Consider the following 23,235-nt stretch of genomic DNA (forward strand, 5'->3'; position numbering starts at 1 on the left):
GCAGCGCATGCGCACTCACCCCTGAGGGCGGGCTAAGGAACGGACGGAACCAAACGCAAACAGGAAGAGGAGACGCATTGAAAAGCTGCTTCTTTCCTCCGTCCTGTATAGACTCTCGTTCTTGTTATAAATATCCCGGAGGAAAAAAGGATGAAAGGTGTTTGTTTTTCAAAAGCAGCTGCTTCAAGTGAAATACCGTATTCTTTTTTTTTTTATTCGCCGTCCCCGAAATCAACGAGTCCGATGTGAGTAGAGCAAATAGAGTAGCATGCGCATTGGCCCCCAAAAAGAAAAAAAAGATGATTCCTCTACCAGTTCATAGGCTGATCGAAGGATAGACTTAAAAGCAGGGGTAGGCAACCTTGGCTCTTTTATGACTCGTGGACTTCAACTCCCAGAATTCCTGAGCCAGCCATGCTGAGGGGAAAGGAAGAGGTTTCCAAGCTGAGCCATACTGGCTCAGGAATTCTGGGAGTTGAAGTCCACGAGTCATAAAAGAGCCAAGGTTGCCTACCCCTGACTTAATAATAAACCTTTATTGTCAAAGTACAACATGTGTACATTGAGATTAGCTGAGCCTCCCCCTGTGCTCTCTCCCCCCAACACACAGTGACAACAAACCCTCCATCCCACCACACTATGTGAACCAACTACACCACACACTGGCCTCCCAAGTCAATTCTGCATAAGATTATGTCCCATTTAAAAGCCTAACAGCCCACGGATAAAAGCTATTTTTCAGCCTGTTGGTACGCTGGCTATATTCCTATATCTCCTACCGGATGGTAGGAGAGTAAAGAGATACCGTCCAGGGTGTGAGTCATCCCTGAGAATCTTCCTCACTCTTCCAAGGCAACGAGGGGTTGACTTGCCATGCTGGGGAATTTTGGGAGTTGATGTCCACAAGTCTTAAATTTGCCTAGATCCGACAGCCCTGATTTATATGGTTGCTAGGAGTGTAGCCTCCACAAAAGGGAGCAAATGTCAAGGCCCCATGGCAGTGTTTCTCAGCTTTGTCAACTTTAAAATGGGCCTCCCTGATATAGATTTCTTCGTGACAATCTGTCCCCAGCCTAGTCTTTCAGATCTTCCAATGGCACCTCTATCACCATTGTAAGATAAGATAACCTTTATTGTCTTTTTACTGTGGGCACAACGGCACACATCAAAAATGAAATTTAGCTGCCCGCTCTCAAAGTGAAACACACATGACACACACCTAACTATACTATATGCAACATATATATAGACCCACACTCCTACATTACCTAACAAATAAATATTAAATACTGTCCATCCTGAATATATAACGGAAGGAGGAAGCTTGAGAGTTCACAAGGTTAATGCTGAGTAACTGAGTCCATCTTCCCCACTGCTGGTTGTCCTCTTCTTCTTCCTTGCACCTTTCCAGCATTAGAGCCCTCTGCAGGTGTTGAGACTTTGGCACAATGTGTCTGAAGTAAGATAATTTGAGCTTGGTTGCTTTGCTTTCTTGGCCATCCATGCATGGTATTCTCAGGAGTTCCGAGTTCAAAGGCATCGGTGCTCTTCCTATCCTGCTTCTTTCACTTCTATACAGTGTCCCAGGAAATACTATAGTTTGCATGATTCTGATTTTGTAGATATAGACACAGTACAGCATTTGATCATCTTTTCCAAGAATATCACAATACTGCTTGTAAAAACATAACTGTCTTGGACAAAGTTGGCCTGCTGATTCTCTGAGACTCAAGGATACTACTAATACAGTATGGAAACCTGGAGGGTAGAGGAACTATGTAACCAGTTTCATCCCTTTTGAAAGTAGGGATGTTGCTGATTACTCTGTGGAATTTAAATAATCTACCAGGAGTTGAATCGACAGCCCTTGCACTATAAACGATTATCCCAAATGTGCTTTTCCAAAAGGTAATGGAATTTTCATGTTTCCCACCCCCTTGAAAATGTTTTCCTTTTCATCCAAGAAGCTTCTTCAGTGAAGAGGTTCTTCACTGAAGTTCAGTTCTTCTTCACTGGAGAAACTTCTTGGATGAGAAGCAAAAACATTTTCTAGGGAAAAAACCCCAAGAAAGTCCAATTGTCTTTTGGAATATGACCTTTGGAACAACTATGAACTCGATGATTGAGAATCTCCATAGTTATAAATGATTATCTACAGCATTTTAGCTATAGAACAGGGGTGTCAAAGTTGCAACATCACATGACGTGTCACAACATATCGTGACTTTTTTTTGCCATTGCCGGCCATGGGGTGGGCGCGGTTTCATTATGATGCATCCGGCCCGTGGGACGGCAGTTTGACACCCCTGCTATAGAAGGTCATGGCACTCAGTGAAGGGATATAGGTGTGGGAAGTCAGCTCCCCATAGAAGGAAATATTAAAAGGGCAAAATATATTACCCTAAAGGATTTTAAAAGCAGAAACCAACCCTGCCCCCAAGTCTCTCTGTCCCAAGCAGAAACCAAGTCTGCAGAATTGCAGATTTATTTATTTATTTATTTATTTATTTTTGGGACTTATATGCCGCCCTATCTCCCGAAGGACTCAGGGTGGCTAACAACAATAAAAAACAACAATACAAAAATTAAAAAAAGAATTAAATAACAGCCCCAAAATAAATTAACTACACAGTTAAAAATTAAAACATATTTAAAAGCCCATCATCAATCCAGGTCAGCCTGATGGAAGAAGAAAGTTTTGAGGTCGCGGTGAAAGGACCGGAGGTCCGGGGCCATCCGAAGCTCAAGGGGGAGTTGGTTCCAAAGGGCTGGTGCTCCCACAGAGAAGGCCCTCCCCCTGGGGGTTGCCAGTCGTCATTGTCTGGCTGATGCCACCCTGAGGAGGCCCTCTCTGTGTGAGCGCACTGGGCGATAGGAAGTCGTCCCCGGTAGTAGACGGTCCTGTCTGTGATAATCTTGTCAGACTGGAATCAGGAAACTGGGATTAGGAAGAAAGATCCCTAGAATCAACACCAAAAATCTAAGAGTCATCAGCCACAGTCCCAGGGAAGCAGGATATGACCTTTGGGACATAATAGGATTAACCCACCACCATCAGAATACCAGAAAGGCACACTCAGACTCAGGTCAAAGTTCATGCCACAGGAACAACTCCAAACAAAAGGCAAGCCGTTTCACTGATTAATTGTTCTCATTGTTAAAAAAAATCTCCTTAGTTCTGGGTTGGTTCTCTCCTTGATTAGTTTCCATCCTTTCCCATCCATTTGTGGGAAGTCAACCCCCCCCAGAAGGAAATATTAAAAGGGCAGAAAAATATATTTCCTAAAAGGATCTTAAAGAGGCAGAAAAGCATGCCCAGTTTTCTTAATAGCCCCAATTCTCCCTCCCACAAGCAGAAACCAGCTCTGTAGAAATGCAGATAAGGTTGGAGGCCCCCAGCTAGAAGATTAAGAAGACAAAGACACCTAAAATCTACATACCAAGCCCAAACTCTAAAACAGAATAGGATTAACCCACAGATGCCAAAGGGACACAGGACAAAATACATGACACAGAAAATACAAAGCCTCAAACAGGAACAGGAAACAACCTCAAGAGCCCCAGAGGGTATAAAAACCCACTCCCTACATGTGCGCACTCTTTTCTTCCAGAGCCATCTTTCTGTCTGGCTCCGCTCTTCAATAAACTGCAACCTTCTTTCTAAAGCAGTCTCCATGTTTTGGTTATGATCTTTAAGTCCTTACATGGCATGGGTCCGGGGTACCTCGAGGACCACCTGCTGCCGGCGTCAACTCCCCTCTGCCCTGTGCGTGCCCACAGAGAGGGCCTCCTCAGGGTGCCTCCGGTCAGGGAATGTCGACTGGTGGCCCCCAGGGGGAGGGCCTTCTCTGTGGGCGCTCCGGCGCTATGGAACCAACTGCCGGTTGAGCTCTGGATGGCACTGGACCTTCGCTCCTTCCGGCGCGGTCTGAAGACCCACTTATTTGAATTATCTGGTCTGGCCTGATGGGGAACTTTAGGGTTTTTTAATGGGTCTTTTATTGCTATTGTAATTTTTAATTGGGCATTTGTTTAATTCCTTTTTAATTTTTGTTTTGTTATTTATATATGCCCTGTTAACCGCCCTGAGTCCTTCGGGAGAAGGGCGGTATACAAATTTAATAAAAGTAAAGTAAAAAAGTATTCCCAGCTTGGACTGAACCATGATGAAGATTTTTCCTTCAACATAGGTAATCCCTGATTTATGTCCATAATTGAGCTCAGAATTACATTGTAAAAAGCAATGCTGGTTATGCTTCTGTAGGAATAGTTGTTCTTTGTAACTTCCAGTCTCTTAAGGAATGATGTCTGCAGGGTATTGCATGTAGAGAGGGTGGGGTTCACTTAAACAATTAGTATGTTAGGAGGTTAGCCCATTCTCTGCACTGAAGTAGTTGTAGCTGTTCTTCATCTGGAATCACAATGCCTACATTAGGCAGGTTTTGGAGGAAAGTATTGATTGAACTTTGCTGCAAAGGGAGAGAACTGGTTATCAGCAGAAATAATAACAATAACAACCATGAGATTTGTTTTTGATTTTTTTAATGTCAGTTAATAAAATATTTGTATAGAGCCCCAAAATTTCAAAATAGTGCAAAACATCTCACTATCATGCATCCATTGTTGGTAAAACCATTGCTCAATCCACTTCAGGTATTTATGTACAGAACAGACAACATGAAAACATATTCCAACATGTGTGCTACACAAATAGAATTAACTTTATTTTATTGTTTGGGGTTTTAAAATTTATTCTGATCCATTTTGTTGTTAGTTTCAACTACATGCCAAAGAGAAACAATTGAAGGAGGAACCAGTTTGGGGGAAAAATGGAGGGAGATGCCTACCCTTGGCTTCTTGTCATCTCACTGTGCAGGATAGGGACAGTTTCAGCTCTGTTTGTGCCAAAGTGTGCTGGAGACAGAAATGGAAATTTTTGCTTTACCTCCCCTGCAGTCTTAAGAGGCTTTCAAGACAAGGCTTTAATTGTGCGATTGTCCTGCCTTGTTCGTAGAATTTTGCAGAAGATCCAGACAACTTTCATTTGTAACATACATATTTTCCTGCTGTTGGTGCCATCTTGCCCAAGAAAATATCTGTTGAGGAAGAGATGAAATCACCTTGCCACTTGTTTTGATTTTCTAGCCACAATAGCTATTTGCCTGGATGCAACTGTTGCCTATAAGCTTTCCCTCCTTTTAATTTTTTCAATTTCAATTTATATAAGTCTGGTGGATTGTGCATATGTCTGTGTGTAAACATTCAACTCAAAATCCTGATACTTTGGTCCCAAGCAATTCATAAAAAAAATTAAACATTTTTGAAAAGGAGGAGGGACAAATGGGAAAAAGAATTCTGACTAATGGAGGAGTTAAGCTTGGAAGTAGATTTGTGCAGTGTTTTGAAGAGGTGAATATGAGGTTTCTGGAGAGGGAATGTTATCTTTCCTCTAGTTTTAGGTGGACATCACTGTATTTATTTTAGGGCACTCTTGTATGTTCTCTAATGTAGCAATGATAGTCCACTACACGTCCAAAGATTCCTTGGAAATCTTTCAATTTCCAGATGTTGGCGAGGCCAGAGATCATAGGTGGAATTCCTTCTTTACATACAGAAGATCTCATATACCATTTTTGATGCCTGCTTTTAACAAAATCCCATGGGGTGTGTGTGTGTGTGGGGGGGTTGAGCTGACAATTAGGTGCCAATAATTAAGGGCAGAATGAAAAAATAATCTGCCTGATGTAAGGCACCTTTCTAGGAAGCCAAGATAGTTATCAGGTTTATATAACTGGTTTAGAGCTGCCCAACTGGTGAGAGTTGATCCATATCAGGTAGCAAACAAGGAAGGAGAACAATGAGCTGTATTTCAGTGGCAGAGGAGCAAACTGGGATGTGGGGGGGCAGTTAAGCATGGAACTGGCAAATGTCGCCAACTAATGGGGTGGGTGATAAATTCAATCCATATATCTGTAAGGCCATAGAAGCATATGGACAGAACTGACCATGCTGTTAGAATTGATGCAGCTTTCAGAAGGGGAGCCTTCTACATATGTGACATCAATTGGGAGATTTAGGACAGTCATGATGATCACTTAATTTTTCCAAAAGCTGGGCCATCCTCCAGCAACTCCACAAACAACTGCTTTCTTACAGAATGTTGTTCCTTTGGACCTCATGCCTTTTCCCAAATATCTCCTCCCTTTAATGTTCTGCTTTTGTCCCTCTCTTGGAACCTCTCAAACCTTGAATTCTTTCCAAAATTACATACTATCCCAAATCACATACTATAGTCCCACACCTACAAGGCCTTACTTGAGTATTATCTTCTTGTAGGTACTGAAACAAATACTGCATGAATACTCCACATTTTCATACCTCTCCCTCATTCCCTCTACACTCACAAGAATAAACCAGCTTTGGTGTGTTATGTCAGTAGAGGTAGTAATTATGACACACCGGAAAACGAGTCAGGGCTAATCCTACTGACTGAATGCTCTTTTCCTTGAGTAAAATAAGAATTCTTGAGTTAGCACACATGCTCCACATTGTTGTTGCCAAGTTTGCAGAAAGGTTGCCTACAAATTCCCCTTGGCTGACTTCTTCCATGTACCCTGGCATTCTGAAATACCTGGTTTTATTTCCACATAGAAATAAACCTGGGCATTTAGGACTGTCCATCATTTTTGCACTTCTAAGGTTCTTAACATTCTTACCACATTGTCCAGTTTTTTAATTGTCCACTGTTCTCCCATGCATTACTTTTGTATGTTCATGTGTTAACACCACAAAAAAAAGTCAATCGTGTGATAATCAAGATGGTAGCAAGACCACAGTGTGGTATTTTACCAACGCTCAGATCATGTTCATGAACATTGATAAAACCTCACCCAGTACTGTGATGCAGTAAAGATGTGAGGGTGGGGCAGAGTTTCAGTGCATATACAAATAGTAACGCAAGTCTTCGTATTTGTGAGTGAGACAGGAATGGAATGCAATGGAACTGTAAGACTGTAGCAAAGCGCATGCTTCACTTACGGAATTAAATCTAGAACTTCTTGGAACTGAAGGGAAATAAAACAAGAAAAAAAAATCCTAAAATAACAGAACAGAAAAAAGGAAGCCATAGCCCTTCAGATGATGGATTACATTCCTATCATGTCTGATTGCTGGCCTTCCTTGAAGGCCACAGCAATAGAAGAGTATCATGCTGATCCCAAGATGGTGAACTGCATAGCTGCCGTCCTCTAGCCTTGCCTCCGTGGTCTAATAATTGTGAATAGACTGGACGAACTTCAGATCAGCCTTTTGGGCGCTGTTAATCTTGATGCAACTTGGTGCTAGAATTGCAGGGAAGAATCTGTTGATATTTTTTTTAGCCCTGTTGAAGACAAAGAAAGCTATCTTTCCCAGTGCTGTAGATTTGTAACTTATCCTTATTTCCACGTGGCACAAGAGATTTCGCTTTTATTTATAGTTAGTCGCTAGTTCAATCCCCAGCATTTTCAGTTCGCAAATTAGGCAGCTATAGTGGGAAATATTTTTCTATAACTGAGACCGCAGAGCAATGTTTCTCAACCTTGGCAACTTTAAGATGGGTTGACGTCAACTCCCAGCCAGGCATGCTGGCTGGGGAATTCTGGGAGTTGAAGTCCAGTCATCTTCCTGTTACTGAGGTTGAGAAACACTGCCTTAGATATCAGCTGCCAATCCAAGCTGGAAATACTGGGTTGGTTGACAAATACCCTGAAGGCAGCTTCTGATGCTTCTCAGGCAAAAAATGTGCCAGGAAAGAGGGGATGGCAAGAGTTTATGTCGAAATGCAGTTAGCAGCATCTTTGTTTGTTTTGTTTGTTTGTTTAGGATCCTTTCCAGAAACAAACTCTTTGCTCTCTCACCTCTCTCTGCTTCATGGGGGAATTTGGCAATGCGCATGTATTTGAGAAGGTATGCGTGTGATCCTTGGCAGCGGGAGCAAAGCTCCCAAATAAAAGAGTGAGGAGCAGGGAGGGCCAGGGTGAGGGAGAGAAACGACAGCTCCGAAAACTCTATGGCTTTGACATGGCTGTATAAAAGAGGGAAGGGACCAGGAAGAGAAGGGAAGGCAATCCTAGCAGACTGCGGAAGGGAACAAGGGGGAGGGGGAAGTCAGGGGGGAGGCAGATTGGTCTTAGCTACTGCTGCCCTCCTCGGCTGAGCGCGTATCTGACTTCAATTTGACAAACTCCTTGGCCACCTCGTCATTGTTTCTCTGCGAAAGGATGCGCAGCACCGTCAGGCCCGTGTCATCCATGTGGATGCGTCGGCCCAGAGGCAGCCAGCAGGCACAGCTGCCCCGCTGCACGATGTCCTTCAACTGCAGGATGGCGATGCCCACCGTCCGGTCTTCCCGTGCAAAGCAGTAGTCTTTGACGCAGACTTGCAGCTCGTAGCACTCTGGGCCTGTCTCAGTGCCGAGGGTGCTGGTGGAAGAGGGGGAAAGGAGGAAAAAAAATAAGGTCATTCGCAACTGAAAATCCTTGCCTACTTCTATGAAAAGGACATTCTTATTTGAACAAGCCGGCCTGGCCTGATGGGGGATGGGTTGGGTTTTTATTGTCATTTTTTAATATATGTATTTATTGTTTTAGTTGGGCATATGTTTAATTTTCTTTTAACTTTTGTATTTTTGTATTTTTATATATCTGCCCTGTTCACCGCCCTGAGTCCTTCGGGAGAAGGGCGGTATATAAATAAAATTATTATTATTATTGTTATTATTGTTGTTGTTGTTGTTGTTGTTGTTATTATTATTATTATTATTATTATTATTATTATTATTATTATTATTATTATTATTATTGTTATTATTATTATCCACATTAGCTCAGGGCTCTCTTTCACCTACACTGTGCTGACCCATGTTTTGCTCTCATTTTCACAGCTAGGTTCCAAACTGTTACCCATAAACTGTGACTAGAGAAAGCTGTCTCTACCTGCCTCTCTCTATCCTTCTCCCATGCCAGGGTCTATTTCTTGCTAATGCTTTTGGAAATTGACACTTTTGATTCTTACAGGGATCCAACTGATGCAGATTGTTGTTGTTGTTAGTTGCGAAGTCGTGTCCGACCCATCGCGACCCCATGGACAATGTTCCTCCAGGCCTTCCTGTCCTCTACCCTCTTCTGGAGTCCATTTAAGCTCATGCCTACTGCTTCAGTGACTCCATCCAGCCACCTCATTCTCTGTCGTCCCCTTCTTCTCTTGCCCTCAATTTTCCCCAGCATTAGGCTCTTCTCCAGTGAGTCCTTCCTTCTCATTAGGTGGCCAAAGTATTAGAGTTTCAACTTCAGGATCTGGCCTTCTAAAGAGCAGTCAGGGTTGATCTCCTCTAGGACTGACCGGTTTGATTGCCTTGCAGTCCAAGGGACTCGCAGGAGTCTTCTCCAGCACCATAGTTCAAAGGCTTCAATTCTTTGGCGCTCAGCCTTTCTTATGGTCCAGCTTTCACTGCCATACATTGCAACTGGGAAGACCATAGCCTTGACTATACGCACTTTTGTTGACAGGGTGATGTCTCTGCTTTTTAGTGTGCTGTCTAGATTTGCCATGGCTTTCCTCCCGAGGAGCAAGCGTCTTTTAATTTCTTGGCTACAGTCCCCATCTGCAGTGATCTTGGAGCCCAGGAAAATAAAATCTGTCACTACCTCCATTTCTTCCCCATCTATTTGCAGATTATTAACTGATTAATGCCTCAGATGGTTGCACTACGATACATCAGTAGGCAATGTATCAAGGTACCTGATTCTCAATCCATGCTGTATATGCAACCAGCACTTGCAATGCAACTTTGCAATTTTATTCCCTTATACCAAGGCTGCAAATGCGTCTTCCTCACCAAAGCCTAGAATTGTGCTTTTTTTTTTCCACTTTCCCTTAGTGTTCAGGTCCACCTTTGCTGCTCAGAATGGTGCATTTTCATTCTACAACTGCACATGCTGGGTAACCAAGTTTCTAGTTTCACATTACCAGCTTGTAACTGCACCTGCCATATCAGGATTAGCCCATAGCACATACAGGTAGTCCTCAAGTTACATTTAGTAACCGTTCAAAGTTACAATGGCACTTTAAAAAGTGTCTTACAACCAGTCCTCACACTTAAGGCCACCTCAGCATCCCCACAGTCATGTGATCAAAATTCAGGATCTTAGCAAGGCAACTGCATGTATTTTACCATTATTGCAGCGTCCCGGGATCATGCCATAGCCCAGGGGTAGGCAACCTTGGCTCTTTTATGACTTGTGGACTTCAACTCCCAGAATTCCTCAGCCAGTATGGGAGTTGAAGTTCACGAGTCATAAAAGAGCCAAGATTGCCTACCCCTGCCCTAGCCATTTGTGATATTCCCAGCCAGCTTCCAAAAAGCAAAGTCGGTGGGGGAAGCTGGACTCACTTACCAACTGCATGATTCACAGTAATTACAACGATTCGTTAACAAGTGTGGCAAAAGTAATAAAATCAGGCATGGCTCACTTAATGACCACCTTGCTTGACCATGGAAATTATGGTCCCAATTGTGATGGTAAGTCGAGGAATCTCTGTACTTTTACATCTTTAATACTCTACATGATTGTGTAGAAGCCTTCCTGGTGGGCATATGACCTTGGGAAATGATGCGAGTGCTTTAATGAGACAATGAAAAAGCACCTAATTCAAGACATTGTACTACCCTAATAATAATAAGTAAGTTGGAAGGGACCTTGGAGGTCATCAAGTCCAACCCCCTGCTCAGGCAGGAAACCCTATACCATTTCAGGCAAATGGCTGTCTAGTCTCCTCTTAAAAACTTCCAGTGTTGGAACGTTCACAACTTCTGGAGGCAGGTTGTTCCACTGGTTAATTGTTCTAACTGTCAGGAAGTTTCTCCTTAGTTCTAGGTTGCTTCTCTCCTTGACTAGTTTCCATCTGTTGCTTCTTGTCCTGCCTTCAGGTGCTTTGGAGAATAGCTTGACTCCCTCTTCTTTGTGGCAGCCCCTGAGATATTGGAACACTGCTATCATGTCACCCCTCGTCCTTCTCTTCATTAAACTACACATACCCAATTCCAGCAACCGTTCCCTATATGTTTTAGCCTCCAGTCCCCCAATTATCTTTGTTGCCCTTCTCTGTACCCTTTCTAGAGTCTCGACATCTTTTTTACATCGTGGTGACCAAAACTGGATGCAGTATTCCAAGTGTGGCCTTACCAAGGCATTGTAAAGTGGTATTAGTACTTCACGTACTTCACGTACTTTACTTCCACCTGATTTTTCCTAACATCAGAGTTATAGTCTTTAACTGCAGGGGAATGCAATTACTTTACTAGATAATGCTCCCTTTTTCTTTGCCGTGTCCCCTCCTTGCCAAAAGAATTCTGAGGCCAGGGCAAATTTTGCACAGAAAAATCTAGTGTTGTCTCTATTCCAGACAGGGAAATCAGAAACACTCACAACTGGATGCTCTCATTGTATTTGGGGGACCAGCTGTTGTTCTTGGACTTGGTAGCAAATTTCCTTTTCTTGTCACTGAGATGTGGCCCAATAATGTTGACTTCAATGAAAGGCCGGAAGATGCCTGATGTTTGCCACTTGAGATCATTGGCAGCCACCACTAAGGCAGAAAGGAGAGAGAGGAGAAACGACTGTGGTTGTTGATCTTACCTCAAAGGAAATAATGTGGATTATTAGAGCAGAAGAAGTGTGGAATTGGCAACCTGCAATATTCTGGATTTTCTAACCTACAATTGGCTATGAGTCCTAATACCTTGACATTTGTTAATTAAATTGTTGTTAATTCAGTTGTTTTCACATGTTGCCTAAAATCTAAATAGCGTACGCCACTTGCATTATTCAAAAAGTTTCATATATAACTATATATACATCTTTGTGACAGCTCTGTATGATAAACCAATTGCTTTCATGCTCACTTAAGACATATATATTTCTCCATTTGCCTTTGTGTGTATTTGGGTGCAGTCACAGGAAAAATGGAGGTTGCAAGCACAAAGGGAGAAGAAGGACAAAATGGCTATTCACCCATCATTTTGACTCTGGATAGTATATATTTCCATCCTGCCCAAAAGCAGAAATGAACCCTGCAATATAAACCAATGGAATAATCCAGGATTTTAATGAATCAACGTAGGGCAGTAATGTGCTGCCTTCCCTAGTAATCAATGACAAATGTACACAGCCTTGACAAACTGAGGTTCTATGTATTTCTATTGTAGCTAAAAAAGTTATAGTTTATGGCATCTTTTCCAACTTGCCATCATCTCTATGTGAACATTTCTATATTTTCCATTTTTTTTTAAACCACCCCAATCTGAAGACTCTGGGCAACGTGGATAAAAAAAATCAGCAGATGTGACTATCAAACAATGAAAAGAAAAGTAGAATAAAATTTAGTGGCTTCCCAAATGTATTGGTTCAAGAAGCCCCAGGTAGTGTGGCTTTCTGCCACTTTGGGGTACACTGGTCTCCTGGTAATCATCACTGACCTTTGACTGTTACTTTGTGTTCACTGGTGCCAGGATGGGTGAAAAACTCAACATGGACGGAGACTTCTCCCACAGGGTCGTCTACTCCAGAGCCTGCATGGCACAAGTAGGAGGGGAAGAGGTCCCGGTGTGGCCAGACAAGAAGAGAGCAGAGGAGATGACCGTTAGCCTTTGCCAGACCAGACGCCCTGTCCATCAATACCATTCAGGGACTCAGGGCTGCTGGTTCCCTTGAAGTGGTTTTCATTTAGAGGCACCTAAATGAAAGCTTTGGGTCTTTTAACAATGAGCCCTTCCCTCTACTAGACTAATCAAGTTAAGGCTTCGCCTCTCACAAAAAAAGTTTTCCTGGAAAATTATGCCGTATTAATATCCCCAAATCTATCTGTTTTTTTCTTCCTAGCATTTTCCTGCAAATATACGGTCTGATTTTTTTTCCAGATCAACTGAGTGATAATACTGAACATTAGCTGTGACAGGAATTGACCATCTGACTTATCATATCCATCCATCCTCCCACCAGCCAGCCAGCCAACCTTGGACATTAAGGACCCCACAGTTCAGTTCTGAGCTACAAATATTCTCTTATCTGTCTGTCTGTCTGTCTGTCTGTCTGTGTCTGTATATTCTATCTATCTATCTATCTATCTATCTATCTATCTATCTATCTATCTATCTATCTATCTATCTATCATCTATCTATCTATCTATCTATCTATCTATCTATCTATCTATCTATCTATCTATCTATCTTTTTTCTCACCCTCTCTCTCCCTCTCTTTCTCTCTGCATCCTTATATATTGTATATGGCCCCAAATCTTAGAAGACTCTAAGAGGTTTGCTTCTGGGCCATGAACCAAACAACAGCATCAACCTTACTTTTCCATCACAGTCAGCAGGACCTTCCCCTTTGCAGTTGTTCTACTCCCACTCCCCAACCCCAGCCCCCAGAAGCAGGAGATCAGCTCCTTGTTCAAACAGGCTTCTCCCACAAAGGAGCTTGACATGCAGCAAAGGCCAATAGGAAAGGCAGGAACGGGCGGGTGGAACGAGTCAGTCTGCACAGGCGCACAGGGCCAGCAGTGTGGTTAGATAGCATGGACAAGGTTTCAGTCTGAGATGGGAGCAGCAGTATCAGAGGGGAGGGGGAAAGGAGAGAGCTGGTGGCAGCAGGGAGGCCACAGAGTTGGGAAAAGGAAGAACGGAGAGGGTTTCTGCAGCTTTCCCAGGGCTCAGACCCTCAGGAAAGGGGGCTAAGGCTGCGGATCTCAGAGCGAGGGAGAAACAAGATAGAATAGAATAACAGAGTTGGAAAAGTCCTTGCAGTTCATCTAGTGCAACCCTCCACCCAAATAGGAGACCCTACACCATTTCTGATAGATGGCAGTCCAGTCTCTTCTTGAAAGCCTCCAGTGATAAAGCTCCCTTAACTTCTGAGGGGAAGCTGTTCCACTGGTTGATTGTTCTCACTGTCAGAAAATTTCTCCTTATTTCTAGGTTGAATCTCTCTTTGATCAGTTTCCATCCGTTATTCCTTAGTCTGGCCTTCAGGTGCTTTGGAAAATAGGTTGATCCCCTCCTCTCTGTGACAGCCCCTCAAATATTGGAATACTGCTATCATGTCACCCCTGGTCCTTCTCTTCACTAGATTATCCAGTTCCTGTAACCATGCTTCATATGCTTTAGCCTCCAGTCCCCTAATCATCTTTGTTGCTCTTCTCTGCACTCTTTCTAGAGTCTCAACATCTTTTTTATAGTGCGGAGACCAAAACTGGATGCAGTATTCTAGGTGTGGTCTTACTATTTTTTATTTTTTATTTATTTTATTTTAATTCCATTTATATCCCGCCCTTCTCCGAAGACTCAGGGCGGCTTACAAGCTTAGCAGTAGCCTTCATTCTATGTATATGCCTGCTTATTAGGGCTTTCACACACACCCCAAGCGGCATTATTACAAAGTAGTAGTAGTACCACACGTCATCTTGATTGAATCCCTCTGTTAATTTAGGATTGCATTGGCTTTCTTGGCTGCCACCCCACATTGTTGACTCATACTTAACTGATTGTCCACTAAGAGTCCAAGATCCCTCTCACAGTTCCTGCTATTAAGCTTAGTTTCACCCTATCTATATGTGTACTTTTGGTTTTTCTTGCCTAATTGTAAGATTTTACTTTTCTCTACATTGATTTTCATTTTGTTAGATAGGGTCCAGTATTCAAGTCTGTCAAGATCCATCCATCTATCATCTGGGATGTTGGCTATTCCTGCCTGATGGATCGACAAAGGTTTTCTTCCTTCTAAAATAAATTCTGTGACAAAAGCAGTTGTAACACCCAACCGGTTGGTAGTCTTTGGATAATACTGGCCCGTTCTAGCACACATAGAGGTGGAAGATCATAGGTCCTCCCTGAGCATTTATGCTTTCTTGCTTGACTATCTTGGGGCAGCAATTTCCACTGCTGAACAGCATGTGCCATCAGGAAGTTCCTGGTGATGCATAACCAACATGATTTGCTCTATGTGCGTGTGAACGTGCACACACAATCTGATTTTATGTCAGTCCTGGGCTCAAAAGTCAGAAAACTCTACCCTAGCTCATCAAGAACTGCAAGACAGGGGAACGGGCAATAATCTTATGCTATGATTTGTCCTTAAAGTCCCCAGATATGTAGAGATAACATGTTTCTGTGCATGGAGATTCTCTTTGATAACATTGAATATAGCTAATGTAGGGCTTAGCCCACATGCTAGGCACAGTTCTCACTCCTTCTAAGTCTTCACATATTTCAAGACTGCTGGCAGCTCCTGCCTTAGTCTTTTGTTCTCTGACTAAATGCATCTAAATGTTGGGAGTTTACTGTGTTATGATCACTATTCTTTCGTTCATTGGTAATGCCCTTTGTATGTTTGTTTTTTTATTGGCAATGTTCTTTTTGCATTGGTGTTTTCATTTGTAATTTTATTTTTTATTGTCTTTATTTTACTGGATTTGACCAAAGGCGTTGGCAGAATAGATAGATTACTTTAAATCTGGTCCTTAAAGTTGGTCTAAACACATTTTGAACAACAATAGAAATCACAAAGTGAAGAGAAGGGCAAAAAAAATAGACAGTCTTTAATAATTGCCTAGATCCGCAGCTTTTGCCCCCTGCATGCTTAAGATCTTTAAAAACCCATGCCTTTTGTTGCCAATAAAGGGTTAAAAAAATCCCACATACATACAACCACCTCCCTGATCATCCCAATTCCTATATCACATGCTCAGACTCGCTGGATCCACAAGGCTTAAAACCAACAGGTTATTTCCATATGCTAAAGGCAAGCAGAGGATGGGCAAACTGGTGGAGCAAACCCCCATGGCGTCAAATCAAAATCCCCTCCTTCACCCCACCGTCCTCCTCTTCCTCCTCCACCCCCCCCCCCCCCCCCGCGATGTGTTTGCAGACAGGTATCATTCTGATGCATTCAGTGCACTTGCAAAAAGAGGCACAGCCTGAGGGTACCAGCACTTGGAAAAGGGCTAGTTCAGAACATCCCTTGCTGGAAGAGAAAAGGAACATGGTCTTGGATTTGGCTGCAAGGCTGCCCCCCTCCATTTCTCTTCCAGACCTCCCCTGGGATGGCATCCTGTGCTTCTGACTAGCCTTGACCAGTGTGGTGGGATGAGGGGTGCATTTGAGGATGGGAAGGAGTGTCAGGACAATGGTATGACACGTACCCTTCTCAGGATAGGTTTCTTCACTAAGAGTAAATCTAATCCCTTTTCCACCATGGACTAGTAATGAGGGAAGGAAGGAAGGAGGGAGGGAGGGAGGGAAGGAAGGAAGGAAGGAAGGAAGGAAGGAAGGAAGGAAGGAAGGAAGGAAGGAAGGAAGGAAGGAAGGAAGGAAAAGATACAATATTGGAAGGAAAAGGAGAAGGAAGATGGTGGTTGGAAGGAAAAGAAGAAGAACAAAAGTGTGCAGGAGGACAAGAGAAGGTTGGAAGGGAGGAATGAAAATGGGCAGATGGTGGAGAGAAAAAAGAAAAGAAAGATCAGCCCGCACATCTGCTTTAGAAGGCAGCTGGAGAAGCAAAAGGTAAGTTAGGGCAAATGCCAACTTGAATGCTAGAGAAGAAGGCAGAAAAAGGCTACACAGGAGTTATTTAGTTATTGTACTAAATTTATTAGCCACCTCAATCTACAAAGTAACTTTAGGCTAAACCATTTTTTCTGAACTTTGACAATTTTAAGACTCCTCATACTGGCTGGGCAATTGTGGCACTTGAAGTCCACATATCTTAAAGTTTGCCAAGGTTCAGGAATACTTGGCTGAACTAATGTCCAAGATGCTGACTTGTGGGACAGCCCTGTTAAAAAAAACAAACACATGTTTCTGGATGAACCAAAGATCCCATTTCTCCCCTGAAGTAGCAGTCAGCAATCTTCTTCTGCATCAGCCAGAGGCCATGCTGCTATCACCACTGCCACTATTTTGGGGCGGATGCGTCACTGCACCAAGGCAGCTAGTGAAGCCATCGCCAAAATGTTGGTTCGAGAGGAAATGAGAGTTTTCTCCTTCTCTCTCATGGGCAGGGTGAATATATTTCTTTTTAGGACCATGGGCTCAATGATTTGGGGGTGGCAGGTCACATCTAGCCCAAGGGCCCTAGGCAGCTAACCTCTGCTCTAAAGGGACGTTTGCATTTCCTGCAGAAACAAATCAGGTGCCTCCCAGCAGCACATGGAGCAAGAGACCAGCAATCCTCTCGTCTTGGCTGCCCAAAAGATTTAGTCATAGCTACTGAAATATCCTAATAAGTAGATATCTATAGGCTTGCTTTCCATTAGAATGAACACTGTAGAGCAGAGGTCCCCATGCTGGCTGAGGAATTCTGGGTGTTGAAGTCCACAAGTCATAAAGTAGCCAAGGTAGGGGACCCCTGCTGTAGAGTCTGCTTCAAAACAACAGCAGAGGCCCTAATGGGAAGCTCCTAAGCAAATCTATGAAGGCAACTCCCTTTCCTCAATGTTTTCTCATCCAGCAGAGTGAGAGTGACTCAGGTGGACTGCTCCTGAATGTGGAAGTCCCATTTAGCCACATAAAAGAACCCAAGAAGGACTCTTGAAGAAGAAAGTACACCAAGAGCATCATCTTTAATCTCCTTGGAAAAAGTCAGTGGCCTTACGCAATTCCCATCCACCTAACCTCACTCCTTACCCCCCAGTTTCTTAGCAAGCATATGTGGACCCCTCTCGGCAGCTTACCCTGAGTGGACTGCGTCTGGACAAAAGTTTTGATGAGCAAGTCTGTGGCTTGTGTGTAGAGCGAGAGGGCGTAGCGCAGGGATTGCAGATCTGGGCTTTTCTCCAAAAAGGTTTTTTTAAGACCAACTCCTCCTGCATGGAAGTATTGCTGATGGGAAAAAAGGGGGAAGGGAAAAGCAGGAAATCCAGTTTAAGGCAGGCACAGCCACCCTTCTCTGTGCATTAATTATTCACCTGTGGTTACCAGCATCAAATTCCTGGGTGTGCAAGTTAACAAGTAGGCTGTCTTGGTCACTCAACAACGAGACACTGGAGCGGGCACAGCAGCGCCTGCATTTTCTGCGTTGCATGAGAAAAGCACATCTTCCTTCCCCTGTCCTTACCACTTTCTACAGAGGGACGATCGAGAGCATCCTGTCATACGGCATCACAGTCTGGTTTAGAAGCATCCCTGCTTCAGACAGGAAGGCAGTGCAGAGAGTGGTGAGGACGGCTGAAAAGATCGTTGGCAGTTCCCTCCCTTCCATCCAGGGCATGGCATATAAGCAATGCTTGAACAGGGTCCGCAGGATTGTCTGGGACACTACACATCCTCTTCATGACCTGTTTTCCTTGCTACCTTCTGGGAGGAAGCTCCGTGGTATCCAAAGCAGAACATCCAGATTCAGCCACAGTTTCATTCCATACAGCATTAACCTTGTGAACTCTAAAGCTTCCTCCTTCCGTTATGTACTCAAGATGGACAGTGAATAATATTTATATGTTACTTATATGTAACGGTGTAGGTCTATACATATGTTGAATATAGTATGTTTTAAATGTGTTATGTATGTGTACACTTTGAGAGGAAGCAACTAAATTTCATTTTTAATGTGTGCCATTGTGCACACAGGAAAAAATGACAATAAAGGTTATCTATCTTATCTACCTATCTATCTACCCTGTACTTTCAAGACTCTCAACCATTGGCTACGCTTGAACTGGAGACGAGTGGGGAGGGAATACTTTTGAAAGCAGGAGGGATAGTTCAATTTTCAAAGTTCTCCTTCCATATGTCTGTAGTCATATTGGCCTGTAGTGGTCTCATTACAGGTAATCCTCGACATACGATCATTTGTTTCGTGACTGTTCAAAGTTACAACAACACTGAAAAATTGACTTATGACCATTTTTCACAACTTACAACCATTGCAGCATCCCCATGGTCTCCTGATCAAAATTTGGACGCTTGGCAACTGACTCGCATTTATGACGGTTGCAGTGTCCCGGAGTGATGTGATCCCCTTTTGTAATTTTCTGACAATCAAAGTCAATGGGGGAAGCCAGATTCACTTAACAACCACATTACTAACTTAACAAGTGCAGTGATTCACTTAACAACTGTGGAAAAAAGGTTGCAAAATGGGGCAAAATTCACTTTACAGCTGTCTCACTTAGCAAAATAAATTTTGGGCTAAACTGTTGTCGTACGTTGCGGACTATCTGTAGCATATAAATAAACCAAACTGACTAGATTTAGGCAATGCCCAGTGTTACATACAAGTTAACCGAGTTTAACCTTAATTAGACCTGTGTAAATTTAACTGTAAGATCTTCAACTCATTTCTAGCCATAGCACCACTTTTACTTCATTTCCACTCATTTCAGTTATGGTAATAGGTGTCAGTGACATTATCCTACTTTATAGACCCAGGACAGCTAAGATTGGATCCAAGATGATGATTTCCTCAAGGCCATTCAACAAGCAGCAATTTGAACCCAGAACTTCCCAATGGCCTATCCACCATACCATACTGATTCTAAAATGACAAATACTGAAAAATGGGAATTTCAGTTAAACCCATATGTACCCGCTGAAATTCAACTTGTTCTCAGAATCTAAAAGAGTCTTTCTCAAGCTTAGGAACTTTAAGATGGGTGGACTTCAACTGTCAGAATTCCCCATCTTGTTCCCACGCTTAAGAAACACTGATCTAGAATTTAGCTGCGATAAAGGAGAACATAGAATTATTTACCTTGATGGTATCCAGAGCAAGTTCCACCACAGCACACTGTTTGGGTGTCAAACTCTTAGCTTCCTCACGTACCATGTGATCCTGGCAGGAAGAAGCCATGATGTGTAATAACTGTCTGCACAAGATAACCATAACTTCTGTTTTCTCTACATCTCTAACCACGAGCCACCCTATGTATTCATTCTGAGGCTGCATTTGGAAACCTAGACCACAGGTCTGCAACCCGCGACTCTGGAGCCGCATGTGGCTCTTTCAGCCATCTTCTGCGGCTCCCAGTCCTCTGCCATGTGCAGTCCAAAAAAAAAGTGGAACTAAAAAATTTCAACCAATCAATTCAAATATGCAGGGTAGGTGCATATCTCGCCTTGGCTCCACTCTTCAGTCAAACCCTGTTCTGTGCATGCGCGCATGTATGCGCATGAGCACACATTTTTTGCGGCTCCCAGTTTCTCCTTTTGTGAGGGAACCGGTTCCGAGTGGCTCTTTCACTGTTTCAGGTTGCTGAACCCTGACCTAGACCTTTAAGAAGGGCATTTGGGTGAGTTGAATGGGAAAGGAAGATTGATCAGATTGTTTCGACTCTCTTCCAAGTTCCCACACAGTTCAATTCCTTGTTGGCTACTTTTGTTCTCAGAATCATTCTCTAACAGAGAGGAAAAATACTGTAGCTAGCCAACAGGAACAAAAAGATAAATTTCCTCCTAAAAATAACAATGACTCTCTGCCCGAGAAAAATGAAACACAATAGGATTCGCTCTTCTTTTCTTCCCCAACCCTTACATTTGCATTTAACAACTCAGTAACATTCTCTGTTGTAAGATTAATTTTTATTTATTTATATCCCACCTTTATTATTTTTATAAATAACTCAAGGCGGCAAGCATATCCAACACACTTTCCTCCTCCTATTTTCCACACAGTAGCAACCCTGCAAAGGGCTGAAAGTGAGTGACTGGCTCCAAGTCACCCAATCATCTTTCATGACTAAGGCAGAACTAGAATTCACAGTCTCCTGGTGATTGGCCCAAAGTCACCCAGTGGGCTTTCAGGGCTAAAACAGGATTTGAACTTATGGTCTCTTGCTTTATAGCATGGCGCCTTAACAACTAGGCCAAACTTGCTCATGAATGCAGAAGGTGGGTTGATTAGAATCATAGGGGTGGAAGTGGCCTCAGAGGTCTTCTAGTCTAACCCCCTGCTCAAGGCAGGAGAGACTTTATACCATGCTGGTCAAATGGTCGCTCAGTCTATTTTTGAAAACCTCCAGTGATGGAGCCCCCACCACTGCAGGAGGCAAGCTATTCCACTGATTAATTGTTCAATTAATAATTAATTCGTTCATTGTTCGTGCCACAAACTACCTCGGGTTATTGAATTAACCTGGTTTACTGAGTTTCCACAATAATCTGAATCCTAAATGAATACACTGAGTTAATTTATGCAACATAAGGGGTCACAAATTTCAAAACAACATTTTGATTATTTGACCTCATGCATATGTCTCACAGTCTGTACTGTGTTTCTTAACCTCGGCAGCTTTAAGATGGGTGGATGGTTGGGTTCTTACCATTTCTATGATGTAATTGTCCCTTTCAATATGCTTGTAAGCACAGAAGCTGGTCTTCTGTCTGACTGTCTCTGACTTTGCTAATCTTTCCTTGCATTGCTTACCTTCAATTTTGAAAGCTGCCCTAATTCCTTGGCTGCATTGAAGATCATCTGTGTACCCTGAAGAGCAGGAAGAATGAAAAGAAGAAAGGTTATATAATAAAGAGAAGGAGGCAATTTCACACCCACTTTTTATAATTTAGGGTAAGAAAATCAGGTGACCTTCTATTCAGGGGAGTTTGTTTTTGCAAAAAAAATTCACAGGAATGCCATTATAATATACTGCATAATTGATTTATTTTGCCAGACTTGGGAATTATATTATGGCTTTTTAATAAGGGACTGTCAAGTCAATTACAGCATAGATATTTTGTGTCACCTAAGGATTTAATGATCCTATGATCATTTGGGCTACTGGAGCAAATTTTTAGATTTTTTTTTTCTCATTGGATAGTTGCTTTGTCTCTGAATAATCTACCGTACTTTTATTTCTAAGGAGAATATTATTTATTTGTAAACCTAACAAAGATGATTAGATATGTAAATACATACCTTCCAGTTTTCAGAAAACCTGTTGTTCCTTTTATGAGCTCTTCATAGTCTTTAAAGAACATTTTAAATGAAAATGCAGATTCCTTAACATAACATTTCCTGACTTAACATTATTCACAATTTTTACCTGAGTGGAAAAGAAAGAAACCTCTGAACTTCTCTTTCTGAATTAAAATGTCTTTGGTTTTAATCTTATGACACCGAACCAGAGTCCTTGTTCATGATATATAGCTCATTGGAAGTTATCCAATGTGACCCCAATTTTTAAACAGGGAAATAGATGAAATCATAGGCTGATCAGCTTAATGCCTCTTTTGGGCAAACTAGTAGAAATGATAATAAAAGAAAAAATAACTAAGCCCACAGAGAAACTACCTGGATTCTATAAAGATAAATCCTATTTCACCAATTTTCTTAGAGATTATCAACAGCTGGCCCCCAGCAATCACTACTATATATTATTCAGTAATGGAACAATTCTGATACGATATGACCAAGTTCTGATCTTTTCTCACATGATTATGACAAATATTTAGGGGGTTTTCTTCTTCTTTATAAAAAAAATACTGGCTACATACACAGTTCAAAGTAATACACTCCATAATCAATATAAAGGTATAGAATAGTCCCGACTCCTATACTTGAATAAATTTCCAAGAAAGATCCTGAACCCTGAATAACATAGTTCATCCTCCTACATACATATTCAATTCCTTACAGATGCAACATTAGTGATATTGTCATACACAGTTTCTTGAAAGCAGCCTATTTGCACTGGTGGAATATGCATACATTCTGCTGTAAATCACAAAATGCTTAGTAGAGGGCATTTGAACAGCCATTATTTATAAATCCGGATTTCTTAATAACAGACTCTGAATACTGCATCTTGTGGGTTCATTGGTGAATGGCTTTCCAGACTGTGTTTTGAATCATTGCCAGCCACAAAATCCAACTCATGCCCCTTCACTATTTCAGAAGCTCACCCAGTCTCTGGAGCAAGAGTGGACAACTCACAGACTACTTGCAATTCTACCCCATACTCCCCCACAAAAGGACAAAAAAAAAATCCATTAGATTCCACAATGGTAGAGTGGTTTCATTTGGATGTATTAATCCTTCACTTTTCTATTTGTTTTACAGACATCCAATATAATCAATCATTTTTCCATCCATCCATCCATCCATCCATCCATCCATCCATCCATCCATCCACTTTACAATTTACTCATCTTACATTTCAAGTTGCCATTTTTTATGGTTGTTACTATGCAAGTCCCTATCTATTGACCC

At 42.3% G+C, this 23,235-nt stretch overlaps 1 protein-coding gene across 1 annotated transcript in view; it reads right to left on the reverse strand.

Moving 5' to 3' along the window:
• Positions 1 to 8,170: 8,170 nt before the first annotated feature.
• The window catches only part of UNC13A (unc-13 homolog A), a gene marked incomplete at both ends in the record, with an annotated part of 128,940 nt that continues 113,875 nt past the window's right edge, over positions 8,171 to 23,235 (reverse strand). Inside the window, 6 exons of the mRNA XM_083349459.1 lie at positions 8,171 to 8,462; positions 11,469 to 11,628; positions 12,518 to 12,610; positions 17,768 to 17,915; positions 19,783 to 19,863; positions 21,454 to 21,510. Of these exons, the coding sequence (XP_083205585.1) occupies positions 8,171 to 8,462; positions 11,469 to 11,628; positions 12,518 to 12,610; positions 17,768 to 17,915; positions 19,783 to 19,863; positions 21,454 to 21,510 (831 nt within the window). The remainder of the gene's footprint in view (positions 8,463 to 11,468; positions 11,629 to 12,517; positions 12,611 to 17,767; positions 17,916 to 19,782; positions 19,864 to 21,453; positions 21,511 to 23,235) is intronic.

Source organism: Vipera ursinii, assembly GCF_947247035.1.
Source record: "Vipera ursinii genome assembly, chromosome: 1".
NCBI classification, from domain to species: Eukaryota; Metazoa; Chordata; class Lepidosauria; order Squamata; family Viperidae; genus Vipera; species Vipera ursinii.